The 18,092-nt window shown below is 32.6% G+C and overlaps 2 protein-coding genes across 3 annotated transcripts; one reads left to right on the top strand and one right to left on the bottom strand.

Annotated features, from left to right (window-relative positions):
- Positions 1 to 3,045: 3,045 nt before the first annotated feature.
- Positions 3,046 to 4,314, bottom strand: LOC130817536 (protein CHLOROPLAST VESICULATION). 2 transcript variants are annotated; one of them, XM_057683294.1, is made up of 2 exons: positions 4,136 to 4,314; positions 3,046 to 3,601 (listed from the first exon to the last, which is right to left on the bottom strand). In XM_057683294.1, exons 1-2 carry the CDS (start codon positions 4,237 to 4,239, stop codon positions 3,244 to 3,246), a joined length of 462 nt encoding a protein of 153 aa, XP_057539277.1. In that variant the 5' UTR covers positions 4,240 to 4,314; the 3' UTR covers positions 3,046 to 3,243. The 2 variants fall into 2 exon arrangements, with proteins under 2 accessions (XP_057539277.1, XP_057539278.1); XM_057683295.1 differs by having other exon boundaries at positions 3,046 to 3,568.
- A 6,848-nt stretch (positions 4,315 to 11,162) lies between these two features.
- LOC130817534 (probable protein phosphatase 2C 22) lies at positions 11,163 to 17,992 on the top strand. Its single transcript, XM_057683292.1, has 4 exons — positions 11,163 to 11,804; positions 14,375 to 14,572; positions 15,674 to 15,885; positions 17,152 to 17,992. Exons 1-4 carry the CDS (start codon positions 11,655 to 11,657, stop codon positions 17,717 to 17,719), a joined length of 1,128 nt encoding a protein of 375 aa, XP_057539275.1. The 5' UTR covers positions 11,163 to 11,654; the 3' UTR covers positions 17,720 to 17,992.
- The last annotated feature ends 100 nt before the right edge of the window (positions 17,993 to 18,092 follow it).

Genomic DNA, 18,092 nt, shown 5'->3' with positions numbered 1-18,092 from the left:
ATGCAAATGGCTCTTCCCAACCTTTTCCAACTCTATTCATTGCATGCAAAATTCCCTTGGGACAATCAGATATAACACATGAGTCGTCCCTCTTAGTGACATAATGCCTTATACAATCCAAGAACCAACTCCATGTGTCGTTGCTCTCTCCCTCCACAACGACAAAGGCAAGTGGGAACAACTGAGAATTTGCATCTATCACCATAGCAATCATAAGTGTGCCTCTGTACTTTCCGTACAAATGTGTACCATCTATAGAAATAAGGGGATGACAGTGGGGAAAACCCTTAATGGATGGTCCGAAAGCCTAAAAAATTCGCTTAAACATCGCTCTGGTAGGATCCATTTTCGGTTGGACTTCCCATTGCACCACTGTTCTTGGATTAGATTGCATTAACGTCTGCAGGTACCTTGGAAGCTCCTCAAAGGACTCATCCCAATCCCCAAATACTTTTGTTTAGCCTTATTTTTGGCCAACCAAGCTCTCTTATATGTTATAACAAATCCGTATTTATTTTTTACAAAATTAACGATTGACTTCACATTTAACGCTGGATCAACTCTAATCATATCCACGATAAGATCAGCAACAAATTCAGAAGGAGGGGATGGTCGTCACTGTAATGTACTGAGCAATCTTGATTATGACCCTTATATCGCACAATCTTAGATGATCCCGTTGCGGTCATAACAGCTCGTATCCTCCATTCATAACCTATATCCTTCGCATTAGTGCATTGGATAACGTACTTTGAAGGCTCCGACTCAATTACACGGAAATTTCTATTGTTAGAAATCGCCCATGCTTTAACATTCTTCTTAAGGTGGTCTAAGGAGCTAAACTCTTGCCCTATCCTAAAGTCTCCATTATCATTCATGGAGTTGTCATCATTCCAGGTCATCCATGCATCAATCAATCTTTGATCAACATCATCAATTCTAAGCCAGTCTTGAGATGGAGCACCATCTCTAATCGCTGCATCTAGAGCTTCTCTTCTTTCATCATCCTCCTCTGAATCAGAATCAATATGCTCATCCTCCTGATCTAAAGAATCAACCTCGTTCGTATTACGCCTACCCAAGTGACACGTGGAGAAGGTGTTCATTATACCACCACCAACGCCTCGTGAATGAGTTGGAGAGGTAAGCTCATCCAAGTGCTCATTAACGTAATTTGGGTTACTTAACATTTCTGTGAATGTATCATGGCGTACACTAGGACCTGATTCTAGAAGTTCCATGCTAGTCATGACTTCCCTCGCATTATCCAAATTTGCAACCAATTCAACATAAACCTCCATTGCCGTTCTAGGGGCTTGTGATGCCGCATAAGCAAGAGCACTTATGCTTTCATCATTCTTAATCGGAACTAACACATTTTTCCTAGTCACCGGATATTTCATCTCCATTTTTAACATAAAAGAGTTGCGATCACAACCAATTACATCACAGATTTTGCTATGAAACACCTCAAAATTAGTATTCTGACGATGGATAAACATCACTGTATTTAATCCTCCATTATACACAACATCGGATCCAGTATAACTTACTTCCCCACCCCAATACACTATAACGGGATAATGATCCATATTCTGCAAACACAAACATGTTTTTCATGTGATTTCACAAACACTTTATTGTTGATTATGAGTAAGGGAAGTGTAAATGTGAATACAAGAATTTGTCATATTAAGGTATTAGAACACTTAATAGAACTTTCAATTCAAATATAAAGCTAAAAACACCATGAATATATACTAAAACCATTAAACTAACCCAACAAAGTAATAAACTTTCATTGAAGCATTTCATCAAACACTTTATATGCATACAAACCAAATCATAAAATTCAACTAAAAATGTGTAAAATGTAAGCTTAAATCATGAAATCAAGAGAATGTAACAAAAAATCAATGTATTTATAACTTCAAATGACAACAATAATGAACAAAATATTCAATTTGCAAATTGAAATAAATTAGGGTTTAAATTAATACCTTAAATGATGATGAAAATGAACAAGAAGGAGAAGATGAGAATGTAGTTGATTAATTTAGTTGAATGAGAGGAATTGTGAATATGAAGTAAAAGAGGATTGAAGAAAATTTTTTTTAAAGAAGAACCGGCAACAACTACAAAGGGAAGCAAATGAAATGAAGTGAAGAAATTAGAACAGAAGCTGGGGTTTTGTACAGCTATAAAACCGCCACTTCAAGTGGCGGTTTGCTTCATATTAATTTAAAAAAAAAAAACTGAAATTCATTTAAACCGCCATTTCATCTAACGGTTTAGTTCAGATTCCTACACAAAACCGCCATTTTATGTGGCGGTTATATTAAAAAAAAATTTAAACCTATCTTACATAGACGATATTGTGGAAAATACTTTCTCGTAATACCTAAAGTGAAAATTATTTTTTTTGGGGCAATATTATGGGAAAATATTCGTCAAAATCCATAACAAACTTGTCCCACACAAAACCTTCTCTTAATACCTTCTAATTCTATTAATATCAGGGTGCATAATAGATTTACGACAAGTAACCTTTTAGAAGTTGAGGTCTGAGAGCGACTACTCGACCCAAACTAATTTTGGAACATTGTGAAAGTTCTGCCAGTTTGAGAGTTCTCCAAAACTCTTTTAACTTGTACAGCTTTGTAGTACACACAACTTATTTCCTTCATCAACCCATTTTTGTACTACAAATATAATTTGTACTGGAATGACTTATACTCTTATCTCCCTTTAATTTGATTTATTTAACATTAAAGAGAAAGTGTATTACATAAAAGAGATTAAATTATCTGAATAAAATAAAGCAGAGTTGTAATATATATATATATATATAGATAAATTTAAACACATTTCATTAAATGATATTCCTTTTGTTTTTTAAAGTTACTCTTATATGTTATTTTAGATTGTTTATTATTGTTTCCATAAAAAATTTATATTTATATCACAAATTTTAGACAAATATCCTCATTTAATATTTTAATAATGCTGATGATGCATACATATCTTCCACTAACTTTGTAAACATTGAATATTTTAATTGAATTAGTATTAAAACTTGTAATTAGTCTTACACCCAACTTGTAATTTTGAAGGCTGATATAGTCATTGAAGACTCTTTTTTGCAGCCTCTTGCCTGTAAATAAGTGTTTTGCTTTACAAATATAAAAAATAAAAAAAAAAATTTAAAGGATGAATATTTACAAGAGGGATAAGTTTGATCCCCTACAGTGAAAAACAGCTTTTCTTTGACTTAATCACAAAGAAGTTAACAGATGGAGCAGATTTTGTATAAGAATAAGAAATTCCCTCCCATTTTCTAAGTTTAAAAGGCCTTGGAAGATTTTCAGGCACAATTGTTTCCAAGGAGTTTATTTGCCATGGCGGACAGCTTCTTTTATCACTCCATCTTGCAATCGTTTTTCTGTTATTGTTGTTTGCTATTTCAAATTCCATAGCCATTATTGAATTTGAGCTTCCATTGATGTTGTTTACAATATCTCCCACTTCTAGGCTTATTATCACTGTTGTTGCAATTACCATCAATTTTCTGCTCCAAATTGATGATTTCTCATTACTTTTCCTAATCAAATACATATAATCATCTACTAATTACCTAAAAAGATTATTGGTTAGACTGATGGATCAACATCAAAACTTGTAATTACTCTCTGTTTCATTAAAAATATCTCATTTGTTTTATTTGCATTAATTTACTAATTCAATAGTTAAAACCGAGAATTATACATAATTAAAAATTATAAAAAATAGATATTAAATTGTCTATTATTCTAAATTGATTCATTCAAGTATCATTCCTCGAAATTATGTTCGAGGTAGCTCCTTGCACAAAACCCGACTCCATAGACAATTTTTAACAGAGGGTCTTTAAGGGGGTGCGAGGTAATCGACCGCACATAGCCCCTCTTTGTCCCGTGTACGAAAAAAGTTAATCAAAGAAAAATATGTTAAATTTATTAATAAAATAAATATATTTACTATAAATAAGGCGTAAAATATAATCTTTACACAGCGTCCCAAAATTTTTCAAAATGACTCTGATTTTTCTTGAGTCGGGTTTTGGGCAAAACCACTAAAAAAATCTTAGAAACCATACCTTGTAGCAAAATTTTTCCTTGTAGACAAAGAGGTTGATGAAGTGGGATCAGGGGATGAGCTTGGAGGCAAGGCATTAAAGCGACAAATAGTTGAGATATTCATCTCTGTTTCTCTATGTTTGCAAAGGTTTTGAATTGATGATGATCTCAATAATATAGCAGTGCAAGTTAAAGGAGGAAAAGGTGGTTGTATTTATAGGGATGTGAAAGGTACTGCAAGGCTTGAAGTCGTAGTTGGTCTTCTAAGAAGTAGTCTCTTTATTTCTCTCATTTTGCACCACTTGTAAAATGCATGAAATTCAATGAAAAATGAATGAAAAATGAAATTGAGTTGGAGAATAAAACAAAATATAAATAAAAGATAAAAATGAGTGGTTAAAATGGAGAGATCATAAATTTATGGATGCGATTAAAAAGAAAGTGATACCATTGTAGGGGCTGATCTAGGGTTCAGAATCTCAGGGGCACTAATATATAGACAAAATTGTAAGAGAATTTTGCAGCAATTTCTACAGAGTTTCATTTGTAAAATGAACAACTAATTTTTTCAGTAAAATGACTTGTAGAAGCACAATAATCTCAAACTAAAGCCAAAACAATATTAGAACGATCAATTAACGTAATTCTCATCTCATCTAAAATGAACAGCTAAATTTTTTTTCACTAAAATGAACATTTTAACAAACATAACACTTTTTGAAAGCGATATAAATGAGTGGAGATATAAATGGGTTGGAGAATAAGACAAAAAATAAGTTGAGAATATAAATGAGTGGTTAAGATAGAGAGATAATATGTAGAAATTTGAAGACGAGATTAAAAAAAATAAGACTGTGACCATAACCCAAAAAGAAAATGTGTAAAATGAATGAGATAAATAAGAGGACAAAGAAAATAACAAATTATATCTCATGGGTTATTATGTGAGATTTGAAAATATAATAGGTTTCATGTGGAGAGATAACGTTGTTATCTTATTAATCTCTCTCTCTATTAGTTAAATCTTAAAGACCATCCGAGTCAAAATCCGATTAAAACTTGTTTTCTTTTATAAATTTACATGGAGGCACGTGCTGCCGTAGGCTTTTATATAGATCCGCCAATAATTATAAAAAAGAAAAAGAAAAATTAGTGAAACAAATTAAAATAAACGTTACTTTAAAGTGAGAGGGACAAAGAGTATTTATTATAGGAAAGTCCTCCTCATATGTGCACGAGATATTCTACATGAAATAAAGACGAATGTGATTTGAAATGTTCAATTTTTATTAACAAGATTTTTAAAAAGACATTTAATACTTAAAACACTAGGATATGTCATCTATTGACTACTTTTATCATAATTTAACCAATTACATTCGTTAACATGTAACTGATACAATTATTTTAACAAATAAATGCATTTGATGTTACCATTTGAGCAAAATGCACCAATTGAATCAATCAACAGTCAATATTCAATAATTAATGACTAATTATCAAAAATTCTGAAAAATTTCAACCAAAGAGTATTTTTTCTGTCTGCATGAGTCTGTCGACATGTCTATTTTAGTTTTTTTGGTATTACTTTGCCATATTTTAGTTTTGGATAATATATCTTCATCATTTTCTTTAATTCTTATCCATGATCATGACTACTTATATTATAAACAGTACAAATTAAAATGAGTTTAGACTCAAATATTTTATAGTAATGTTGATGTTGGTGTTAATTGTGAGAAGGTCCTAGCCTGCATGTGAACTTTTTCGTTACTGGTTTTTATGATTGTGATGAATAGTAACAAATTTATTTTATTTATATTTGATATACTTTATCATTTAAGCTTATTTTTAATATTGTAGTATGCTGAAAGTTTAAATTGAATAGACAAATTAAATTTCTAGCTACAAATGTAAATCCTCCCCTCTTAAACAATTTTTATCTACACCATCCTAATAGTTAAAGTCCAAATCACAATTCTTAAGTAGCGCAATTTATTTGAAATTTAGCTAAGACATCAAACTCGTGGAATAAAAAGAATTGCAAAGAAGCAAAGACAACTATCACATATGGAAGAAGTAGCCAACATGTTTGGACCCTTCTTTTGTCATTATATCATTAATTAATCCAATTCTAGATGATATATCCTTTCTTGTTGACTTGACTCCTTGATCGATTTATAGTTATCATACTTTATGATGGAAGACAAAAACGTATGTTTATTTATTGATCAAGTATATGCTATTGTTCGTTATGATTTACATATTTACGTAGCATAAAACATAAGTTCGTAAGAACTTATGATATAGCTGTTTGCTATATCTTGGCAAACATATTTTGCCTTTTCCATCTTGTTCCAATGACTATCTACAAGATCAACCAAGGTATGTATTCATTATATATTTATTTGGTAAAGATCTCCAAATATATGACAATATATTCACTAGAGGAAAAAACCTCATTTGCTGCGGTTTTTTAGACATAATATGCTACGGTATTGGCCCCAAGCATTAGTGATAGCAGCAGATGGCCTATTTTAGATGTTGCGGTTTAAAACCGCAGCAGAAAAGTGCACTATATGCTACGGGCCTCCCCAAAACCGCAGCATATAGTCTTACACTATATGCTGCGGTCTTAGGGAGGCCCGCATCATATATATTATTCTTTTTTTTTTTTTGCTTCTTTTGTTTAATACTAATAAATAATCCAATAATGTACAATGTAATAAACAATGATTAATCCAATAATCCAACGATAATCACCAATAATCTCTTTGTAAACTCTCGATCGTATATATAATAATATGTACATATACAAATTAAAGTCCTAAATCTAAACTAATTACATTATTTACCAAGAACAAAAATTAGCAAGATACGCAAAAATCTTTTCTTCCAATGCGCGCATTTCCTCATCTCCCAAAGGGCAGGTTTCCCTTTGAATGTCGTATAAAACCTATGATATAATATGAAATTAAAAGATACATAAACATTAGATTTCACCAATAATAGTAAATATATAATATATATTATAATTTAATAACGTAACAAATACTTACGGCATCTATGTTTTCGACTCTAACCTCCTTCACGGATTGTAAGATATCGTCCATGTATTTGATAGTGTAGTAGCCGCAATCAACAGTATTATAATCTTGTCGAAAGCACTAAGAGAACGTAAATGTTAGCGCCAAAAAAGCTTTAAAAACCATAAAATCGCAACTTAGTACGTAATTTCTAGCATATGACTATGATTCAATTCTAACCACTTCAACATAATAATATACCAAATAGTGTTGTGCGCCAAGTTTCGTGCAAAACAAACCAAGTTTGAGCTACTTTATGCGCGAAAGTGCCAAAAAAGCTTAAAAACCCATAAAATCGCAACTTAACACGTAATTCTAGCATATGACTATGATTTTCAATTTTAACCACTTCAACAAATAATATATATACCAAATAGTGTTGTGTGCCAAGTTTCGTGAAAAAAAACCAAGTTTGAGTTACTTTATGCGTGAAAGTGCCAAAAAAGCTTAAAAAACCTTAAAATTCATACCTTGTGAATCACTTAATTCAAATGTATTCCTACCATGTGATCTACACGCATATAACCAACATCTACATCATCTTGATCCACTGATTTTTTTGGATTGATAAAGGGCGGGGAGTCTTCAAAAGTTTCATATTCTTCCTCATCCTGAACATCACCTATACCAAGGATACTTCTTTTTCCCGGTACAACAATAGACCATTTTTTATCAGACGAGACTACAATGTAGAATACTTACTTGGCTTGTGTGGCTAGTATGAATGGCTCCTCACTATCACGCAAACGAGCTAAGTTACAAGAGTGAATCCACAAGGGTCGTCATTTTTTATGCATCGTCGATTATTATCTACCCACTTACATTTGAAAAGACCAATAGTGAAAGTAGAGTAGTCAAGCTCCCATATTTCATGTACCCGCCTGTAGTATACCAATTTAGCATCAACCGATGCTTCATCCTTGGCACTAGCGTAAAATGTAGATGACCCCAAAATAGAAACCCCACTATTCTTTCAACAAGTCAAAAACACAAGGACGTTTTCCTAACTCATCCTCGACTCCCTCCATCATCTCATTAACACGATCCACATCCTCATCGACATTCTCTTCATCTGTGTCATACCCATCAACATGATCTACTACATCCGCATTGACATCAGCCACATTATTGACGTCCTCAACAACACTTTTCTCTTTGTAAACTCCCTCCTTAGCATGCCAAACCCAAACATGATATTGAGGCCTAAACCCACGTCGAAGTATGTGCTCCCTAAGGATATGAACACTATCTACCTTTGACACATTGCCACAAGAGACACATGGGCAATAAAAACCAACTCCCCCCATCCTAACTTAATGTTCAACCGTAATACTACAAAATTCTAATACGCCATCAATAAATTCTAACGATTCAATGCTTCCATACATCCAAGAACGATCTTTTGTCATCCTAATTAATGTGATTAATTAATTCAAAATAAAATTAATACACATATATACTTATTTATACCAAACAAATTTAACACTAAAAATATAAGCACTACATTGTGTTCTAAAATAAAATCACTTAGAATAATTAACATTGTATACTTCATCTTTCATACTTCATATTCTAATTCTATATAACCAAATATATATTCTATACTTCATACTTCAATATAATCACTACATTATAAATAAAATCATATTCAAAATATAAAATAAAATCATTTAACCCTAAAAATATGTATATTCTAATTCTAAAATTAAAAACATATGTACAACAACAAACCATATTTTTAACAAAATACACATAAAATCAAAATAATTAACAAATTAATAACATAACTTTGAAAAACATCAAACTCATTATACAAAATATAAATAATAATGTCAAACTCCTAAAACCCTAAAAATATGAAAAACAATAAAAATTGGCATCACTAGAAATTACCTTGTATATGTAGATGAAGAACAATCACAATGTCACCTACAATGAAATAAGAAAAATAAAATTACTACGCATAACCATTTTTTCCAAACATAAGTAAAAATAAACAAAAGTCGTTGTAAAAAATAGCTTTTCGTTGCTAAATGTGGTTTTTTCAACGATTTTAGTTGTTGCAGGTACGACCATAGCTAAAGGTTTTGGTAACGACTTTCGTAGTTGTGAAAGTCTGATGGTTTTCACAATGACTTATTATTGCAAAAGAGTAGTCGTTTCAGTTACTTACGCCTTTAACGTCGTTTTTACCCATCATAACGATATTTTTTCAAAAAGAAGTATTTATTCGCGTATTTCCAGACACGTAGATCGAAAAAGATATTTAACGTCTTTTTTACCCATCATAACGATATTTGTTTGAAGCAATGTTAAACATCTTTTTCAATCTATGTAGGCAAATTAGTATTTATTTCGATTGAATTTTCAAAAGAGTTACCCTATAAGAAAAATCACGACGTCCGTTTTTATGAAAAAATATTGTTATAATGGATAAAAACAACTTTAAATATCTTTTTCGAGAAAATAGGCGAATAACAACTTGTTTCGGTCGGATTTTCAAAAACGTTATCCCATAAGGATAATCGCGACGTCTATTTTATGAAAAAATATCATTATGATGGGTAAAAACGACGTTAAATATCTTTTTCTGTCTACGTGCTAGAAAATAGGCGAATAAATATTTATTTTGACCAGATTTTCAAAAGAGTTTTTCTATAAGGATAATTTTGACGTCCGTTTTTTGAAAAAATATCGTTATGAATTTATGATGGGTAAAAACGACGTTAAATATCTTTTTCGTTCTACATGCTAGAAAATAGGCGAATAAGTACTTGAAAAAATATCATTATGATGGATAAAAACGGCGTTAAAGTGCTAATATACAAGAGTACCATTGGTAATCAAAAAAGTCAAAGGTGATGGGGAATGGTCAACAAAAGTCAAAGGTGATTAGTCATGGTCAACAGTCATTTAAGCTTGTCAAAGGTCATTTTAGTTGGTCAACGGCCACTTGGCTTGAATGGCGTAGACTTTGATATTTTGGTGGCAGTTATTATCAAAAAAAAACTTTGAAGCTGTAATTCACAAAAACCCTAAACTTAAAGGCTATTATTCGCAAATTACTCTATTGTTTTATAACCCCCACATGGTTTTACTAACTTTATTAAAATATTTTTTTAATAGTTATGGTCCTTATATTTTTTTTCACTAACTTATTTTACTATTTTTTTGATGTTATAGTCCAAAATTTTTCTCTATCTAATTTAATATTTAATAAAATAATATATTTACCATTTAAAAAATTATATTTTTCTTAATTTTTATGAACATTCAAATAATCTTAAGGGACAAATGGAGTATTCTTTAATCAAAATATGAATTTTTTATTATCCCAAAAGTAAAATAAAATTTTAAATTTTGATATATACTAGTAGTTATGGATGAACATGTGTCGGATTTGGGTCAGGCGAGTCTAAAGTCTAGGTTTGGGTCCAAAATAATATTTTATTATATATTTTTCTGAAATTTTTTAAAAATATATTATACAATTTTGTTCATTTGTGCAAAATTATTAAAACATTTTCAAATAACAAGAATCTTCTAATACTTTATAGTAATTAAACGACCAAATATATGAAGTTTTCCTATGTTCAAGTTCTTAAAACGAAATATTTATCAAGTCTTTTGATTTTTGAAGTATTGATTGATACAACGACTGCATTTCAAATTAAATGAACCGACATAGTTCTAAATCACGTAATGTTCCAACTATAACAAAGTTCAAAATCAAAAAATTAAGAACACAAAATAGCTAATATACTACATATAATTTTAAAAAGAGATATAAATAAGTCCATGGGTCAAATCTGTGTCTCAAACATATGGACCAAACCCAAACCCTACGATCATGGGCCTAAATTCAACCCGAACCCACAAAAAAATTTAAAAAAATAAATTCAAATCCTTAAATTAATATAACTTTGGTTTTAAATTATTAGAATTCAGGACTAATACTCATCCCTACTTGCAGCACCTACCTCCAAAGTCCAACCTTTTAAGTTAAAACCCTTATTAAGATGGAGACACCAATTCAAAACCATTCCTTTAAAAGACACGTATATCCCAAATCATCCAAAAAATTCAAATCTTTGATTTCGATCACAGGATCAAATCATTAATCTAATCCAAAATTTCAATTCACATTTCAATCTCCTCCTTCGATGAATTCTATCTTTAATTTATACCGACACGGTTCATATATTTCTTTCTCTGTGTAGCTCATTTAGGGTTCCAAATTTAAATGCTTGTCTAGGGTTTAGATCTACCAGAATTGGTTCAAGAAATTGAAAACACTGTGAGCTTAAAGGGTTACATTTTGTGAGTTGGAATTTATTTAGGTAAAAGTTGTTAATAATTCGGGTTTTGTTAGGTTTCTGAAGGTGTTAATTAGGGTTAGATTTAGGGGTTTTTTTTTTCTTAAGAAATTGGAACATGTGTGATATTATGTCAAATGGAAGACATCAATAAGGTCAATGGCTGTGGAGAAAATGGGGGTTCAAGCGAGGGATTACCTCCGCACCCCCGTGTTTATCGGCAATGCTTAAGTGCTGCTCGAGTTTCGCCTTTGCGAAGGAAGACGCTTGTGCGACATCCTTCTCTTGTAAGTTTTTAATTTAGGGGATTTAATTATTTTAGTTTTATATAGTCTAATTATTTGTTGTATTTTACTGTTTTTCTGAATTAAGGTTTGAACCTCTTTGTTTGAGATTTTAATTAGGTTTCTAAAGCTTAATGTTAAACAAGTGGTTTTGTAGGGGCTTAATTTTGGAAGGAGAACTATTGTGGTCTTGTAGACTTATCTACAAATTTGCTGTTAATCGTTGATATAGTGAAAATTAGAGGATTTTAGCTGTGGTTTATTTGAGTGGAAATCTATGATTTCATAGCCTTTATTCGCATTGCAAAGGGATACCACCTAGCCAGATTTTGGGGGTCGGATCGCAAGGAATAAAATTGCGGCCGAGTTATCTCGGAACGACCTTTCCTTAATGATATTTTTGTTCACCATTCCGATTTCTCGCGTTTTGGAAACGGGTTTCAAATTTAACTCGGAAATCAGCCGCTTCAACTGTTATCTGGCACCGAAACACCGAGATTTCAGGCAGGTTTTCAAAATACCATCATTATTAAGGTAAAAATGTAAAGAAAAAGTAAAAAAGCCAAACAAAACACTTATAAATGTGGATACGAAACTTAGAGACAACAAAGTTGCACCTTTGCTGCCATTAAAGCTCCAACCTTGAAATGAAGGTGGAACGATGAAGGAGAAAAGGACGAAGGGGAATTCTGTTGTGGAAGCGGGGGAACATTTATTTTTTTGCTAATAATAAGATATTAGGTAAAACTTGGGATATTCTACCTGGAAGGCACAAACTTTTGCAAAAAGGCAAGTGGCAGTGGTAGCATGGTACTTTTGGAACTTAATCTGCCGTAACATTAATGCCCAATAATCGTTAGTTTATACGTTAAGTTATGAAATTCCATAAGTACACTGCTATTTTGTAGAACTTTTTTAAAATTTGCTACCACTGTCCTAAAGCTCGTGTCTACCATGTAGAATATGAGTGGGGTGCTGCTGTGATGTACTTATGAAGATATATTGGGGTTTTATTCAATTAAAAAAGTATATAAGGGTAAATAGTATAAGAGGGAGCATTAAACTTGGACCCTGAAATTTTACACTACAATTTAGGATGATATTTAGGTGTTTGTGTAAATAGATAATTTCAATTCTAAATTATTTCAATTTATATATAAAATATATATTTCATTAATATAATAATATCATTTTCCTTTCTCTGATAACCACATTTTTTTCGTTCTCACGACCCGCGATCGTGACTGTGACCGCGTTTTTACACCATGGTCGGATATATTTAAACGTAGCGTTGTAATAACAAATGGGGTATATCTTGTTGACTTTGACTGCAAATAAGAAGCACAAATGATTTAATTTGTTTTTGTATTATAATTCCATTACAATAATATGACTTTAAAGAACTATTTTGGCTCCTTGAGAATGGATATCCTTGGAGCTTTGAAAGTGAAGTTTTTTTACTTGCTGCCATTTTATATTAATGGAGATTTAAAGGTAATCAGATAAAGATGGGTTGTATATTCTGAAGAGAGATTTTGGATTCTATATAACGATCGTGAAACGACTTATGCGATCGATGCGTATGGTTGTGTGGTCCCAGTAAGTTTATAATCTATTACAAACTGATCATAATATGGTAATGAAGGTGGTGTTGTGCACTATGATTGCAAATCTTGCCATGTAACATATTGAACATTAAATTGAGTAATTCAGAAGAGAAAAATGCTCCATGATAATGGAATTCCTGTGAGTTCCTTTGGGAAAGTTAAAGTATTGACTTATCTTTAGTAAGAGACTTGATTTTCCAACTTTCAGTTCGGATGAGCATAAGATGAGCCTACTTTTCTACCTAGCAAAATAGGGAAACCTATTTTTTATACTATACACTAGATTTTCCTTCGTTTAGTCCCAAAAAATGAACTAGGACATTCAAAGCGTATTTAGCGAGTTGGTTCAGTTAGCAACTTCAAAAGGAGAAATTTGCCGAATCATAAAATTTCCTTTTTTTTCTATATAAATCCTCTTGTTTTTAATAATTGCCACATTTGGTGAATAAAGTTCTGATATAGGTTGGTGAAAGTTGCAACTTGCTAGTATTAAATACTAGAGAAATATATATATATATATATATATATATATATATATATATATATATATATATATATATATATAATTTAAAAAAAATAAATTTATTTGACTAGTAAGAACTGTTAGGTGGTATTGGCTACTAAATGTGTGATTTGAAAAGTTTGTTTTTGTTTGATTAAATGCCTTGTTGCCATATAATGTTTTGCTTATCAGCTTGAGGTTGGGGTTCTTACGTGCTTCCCTTCCAGTGTTATGGCCTTATGCCCTATTAATCTATTGTAATTTGTAAGTGGCATGTTTTGATATATGGTTTAGGTGTAAGAATCTAGTTCCTTTTATTTTCTGCCGTTATGATGAGAAAAAGAGGTTACTAGACCATGCACATCTTTGTCGTTAACTTAATTTCGGATATGTTGCCTTTTGTATTTTGCTCCCTCCTTTCTATTGAATTTTCTGGTGGCAGATTCTGATTAGATGTTAATCAGGTGAAGACACCAGATATCCCGGTTGAGCCCATAAGTTTATTGCGATGTGATTCAGAATTCATTCCTATTGTTCGTTCTGGAGCATGGACAGATATTGGTTTTCGTTCAAGAATGGAAGATGTGTACGTATGCGTTGATGATTTTATGCACCATTATGGGCTTCAGCACACTAGTGACGGGCCAAATGCCTTTTATGGGGTACTTATTCTGTCTAATTTATATTCTTTTAACTATCAGCATCTTAGTTTTAACACGAGCTCAGGCTCGGTTGGAAACACCTCAATTGGGTAATGCAAAGACCACTACGAGTGGCGTGCGCTCGGTGCGCCTCCTTGTTGGTTGGGTTATTAATTTATCCTTGTTTGTTCGAAAAAGAAGTAAAACTCAAAACTCAAATTTACTTGAATATGAAGTTTGAAGAACTGTTCTTTAAGAAAAATAAAAAGCACGCGAAGATTAAAATAACTTAGAGAATTCTTCGTATTCACATTATAATAGTTTTGTGCTAAAGTGGTGACGCAAGAATAATAAATGTATTCAAGTTTGTTGATACTGAAATATGAATATCATGTTGTTTGAAGTATTATATATGTAATAAAATTTAATTTTAAGCTTTAGCGAATCACATACAAAAAGCTCGTGCCTTCGCCTTGAGCCTAGGCTCTAAGGGCCTTTAGCGCCTCGGTGCGCCTCGTGCTTTTTAAAACTAAGATCATCATGTAAAACATGATACGTTGGAATATTCTTACAGTGTTTTGATTGAAATATAATTCAACATTTGAGCATGCCAGTTTACGAAAGTCAATAGTACGTGTACTCTGACAATTTTATGCTGTTGGGATTTTGAAGATAGGGTCCCGACAATGAATCTCGAATGTATTCCTACATTGTATAAGTTTTTAACCTAACCATAATTGCCATGTTAGGATTTCAAAGTTACCGTCCCCATCATATATTGTGTTGACCATATCGTAAAGGTTTTCAAATTTATCGAACTTGTATTACCTGCATCGTAAAGGAGTAAAAAATCGCGTTGAGGCCATTCCAAACGATATTTCATGGTTCAGGCTGTTATTTGGTGCTACGGCAAGCACATCTTCCCTGTTACCGCATCACTGTATCCATTACCACAATTGTGACAGTTACCGTAGTTTTGCACCATGGTCCCTATTCCATGTGGATGTTTTTTTTTCTCTTGTTGCAACTGTCTCCGTGTTGGAGATCCAATACCATGTTTTAGAGTGATAATATTATAACTTTTCAATTATGTTTTCTTATGCATTCTTCTTTGACATTTAGGTTTTTGATGGTCATGGGGGCAAGCATGCTGCGGATTTTGCCTGCTGTCATCTTCCACGTTTCATTTTTGAGAATGCAAAATTTCCTAGTGATATGGAAAGGGTCATTAGCTCGGCATTTTTGCAAACAGACAATGCCTTTGCTGAAGCATGCACATTGGATTCAGGACTTGCCTCGGGTACAACTGCATTAGCAGCTATTGTTTTTGGCAGGTTGGGTTGTGTATTCATTTTCTATTATTTGAGGCTAATATGTGGCTTTTGATACTTTAAAATCCGTACCAATACCCATAGGAAAATAAATATATTTGCCTCTCAGTTAAGTGTTGAAGGTGTGATGTTCTTGTGCATTTCTAATCTGTGCCTTTTTGGTTACCGATTGATAACAAGCCTGAGGTGATAGATTGAGCATGCTTGAGGATATTCATCACTTGGGCATTAAAAGGAGTGTGATGAGACCTGAAGTTGTCTCAAATAGCACTTCAGTTTTTGTTTTTAAGATTATTAATAGAGTTAGTGACTAATAAAGATACAGTTTTATTTGACGCAGTAACTATCTAATCTTCATTGATAGACATTTCTTTGAAAAAAATAATTGATGTTTGAAGAGGTATCTTATTGGAGGGAAGGGATTATTTAAGTGGGGATGGTGTTGAAAGGGTGGAAGGTAATATGTTCGGCTGCCGCCTTTCCAACGGTAAAGCTCAAATCCTAAAGGAAAAAGGGACGGCTTTTGTTTATGCTAGGCTACCTCAATTGTGTACATCTGCTATTTTCAAATGTATTAATCTGAATAACCAGCTGGTTAAATGGCAGTGCTGACACCGTGATGTTTGAGAAGTGGCACCCAAGTACAACAAGAAGAATCTTGTTGAGAATTAGCCTCTTTCATGCCTTTCCTCCTTTAATAATCTTCATAAGTTACTTTGGTTCAAAGATTGAATGTAATTGATGTCAAATACATAGATTAGAAGTTTTTAGAGAGAATAACTTGAGATAATGTTGGGAAGGAGAGAAGGGTTTGATTTTGTGTGATGGGAAAATTAGTTTTTTACAAAATTCAAAAATCTAAAATTTTCTTTCAATGTTTTGTTTATACCAAATAGGAAAATGTGTAGGTTGACATGTGTTTCTAGTGGAGAGTGTACTCTCCTTTACTTGTTAGGGGTAGTGATTTTGTATACCTTGCTAAATCAGGTTGGAGATTTGGAAATGCTTGGTCTTCTAAAGTTGAATTTGTGATTCTGTTGTTTAGATTTGAAAGTTCTATTTGCATGTTTAGTTGGAAACTACATAAAAATCTCAACCAAAGTTTATATTTGCGATTAGAACGTTTGTTAACAAGAATTAAAGTACTAGATCCACACAAATGTCAACCGAAGTTGTTTTAAGCTCTGATCAGAAAGTTATTTTACAAGAATTGAAGTACTCGATGTCGTTGAAATGGCTAAACTAAGAACTCTTTTTGTTCCATAACAGATCTTTGGTTGTGGCTAATGCTGGTGACTGTCGAGCTGTGTTGTGTCGGAGAGGCAAGGCAATTGAGATGTCAAGGGACCACAAACCACAATGCTCCTTGGAGATGAAACGAATTGAAGCATCTGGTGGCTATGTTGACGATGGGTACCTCAATGGCCAACTCAATGTTGCCCGAGCTCTTGGAGATTGGCACATGGAAGGAATGAAGGGGGCTGATGGTGGGCCCTTAACTGCTGAGCCAGAGCTTATGACAACTGAATTGACTCATGAGGACGAGTTCCTTATCATAGGTTGTGATGGAATATGGGATGTTTTTAGGAGCCAAAATGCTGTAGATTTTGCCCGGCGAAAGCTGCAAGAGCACAATGACCCTGTGATGTGCAGCAAGGACCTTGTTAATGAGGCTTTGAAAAGAAAGAGTGGTGATAATCTTTCTGCTGTTGTAGTTTGCTTTCAATCTGAGCCGCCACCTAATTTGATTACTCCAAGGCCTAGGGTTCATCGGAGCATTTCAGCCGAAGGGCTGAGGGAGTTGCAAAGCTTTTTGGATGGCTTGGAAATCAGCTAAGACGGTGATGATAAAATTGTTAGTTCCTTTTGTTTTATTAAAAGTAGCATCATTAGTTAGTTAGTCCATTGATATCAAACAAAAAATTGAGGTGATAGTCAAACTGTACCATATGCGGCAGTGAGTTTACCTTGTTTTTTTTCGGTTTTTTACTTTTGTTTTGTTGGTTGATTTACATCATATGAACTAGTTTAGTATTTCATCTTGCTGTAAGTTAATTAAAAGTTTTGTAGCTTGTAGTTTGGATTTGAAGAACACATTTTATTTACCTCATGCTTCTGATCTGTTCCATTGTGATTATGATTAAGTTTTTTCTTGTTAAGAATAATGTTGCTGATTGTTAATTGTTTATTATCTTGTTGATTTATTGAGT

This window comes from Amaranthus tricolor, chromosome 7 (assembly GCF_026212465.1).
Source record: "Amaranthus tricolor cultivar Red isolate AtriRed21 chromosome 7, ASM2621246v1, whole genome shotgun sequence".
Taxonomy (NCBI): domain Eukaryota; kingdom Viridiplantae; phylum Streptophyta; class Magnoliopsida; order Caryophyllales; family Amaranthaceae; genus Amaranthus; species Amaranthus tricolor.
The sequence above is the reverse complement of the archived record's forward strand: the minus strand, read 5'-3'. Positions and strand labels throughout refer to the sequence as shown.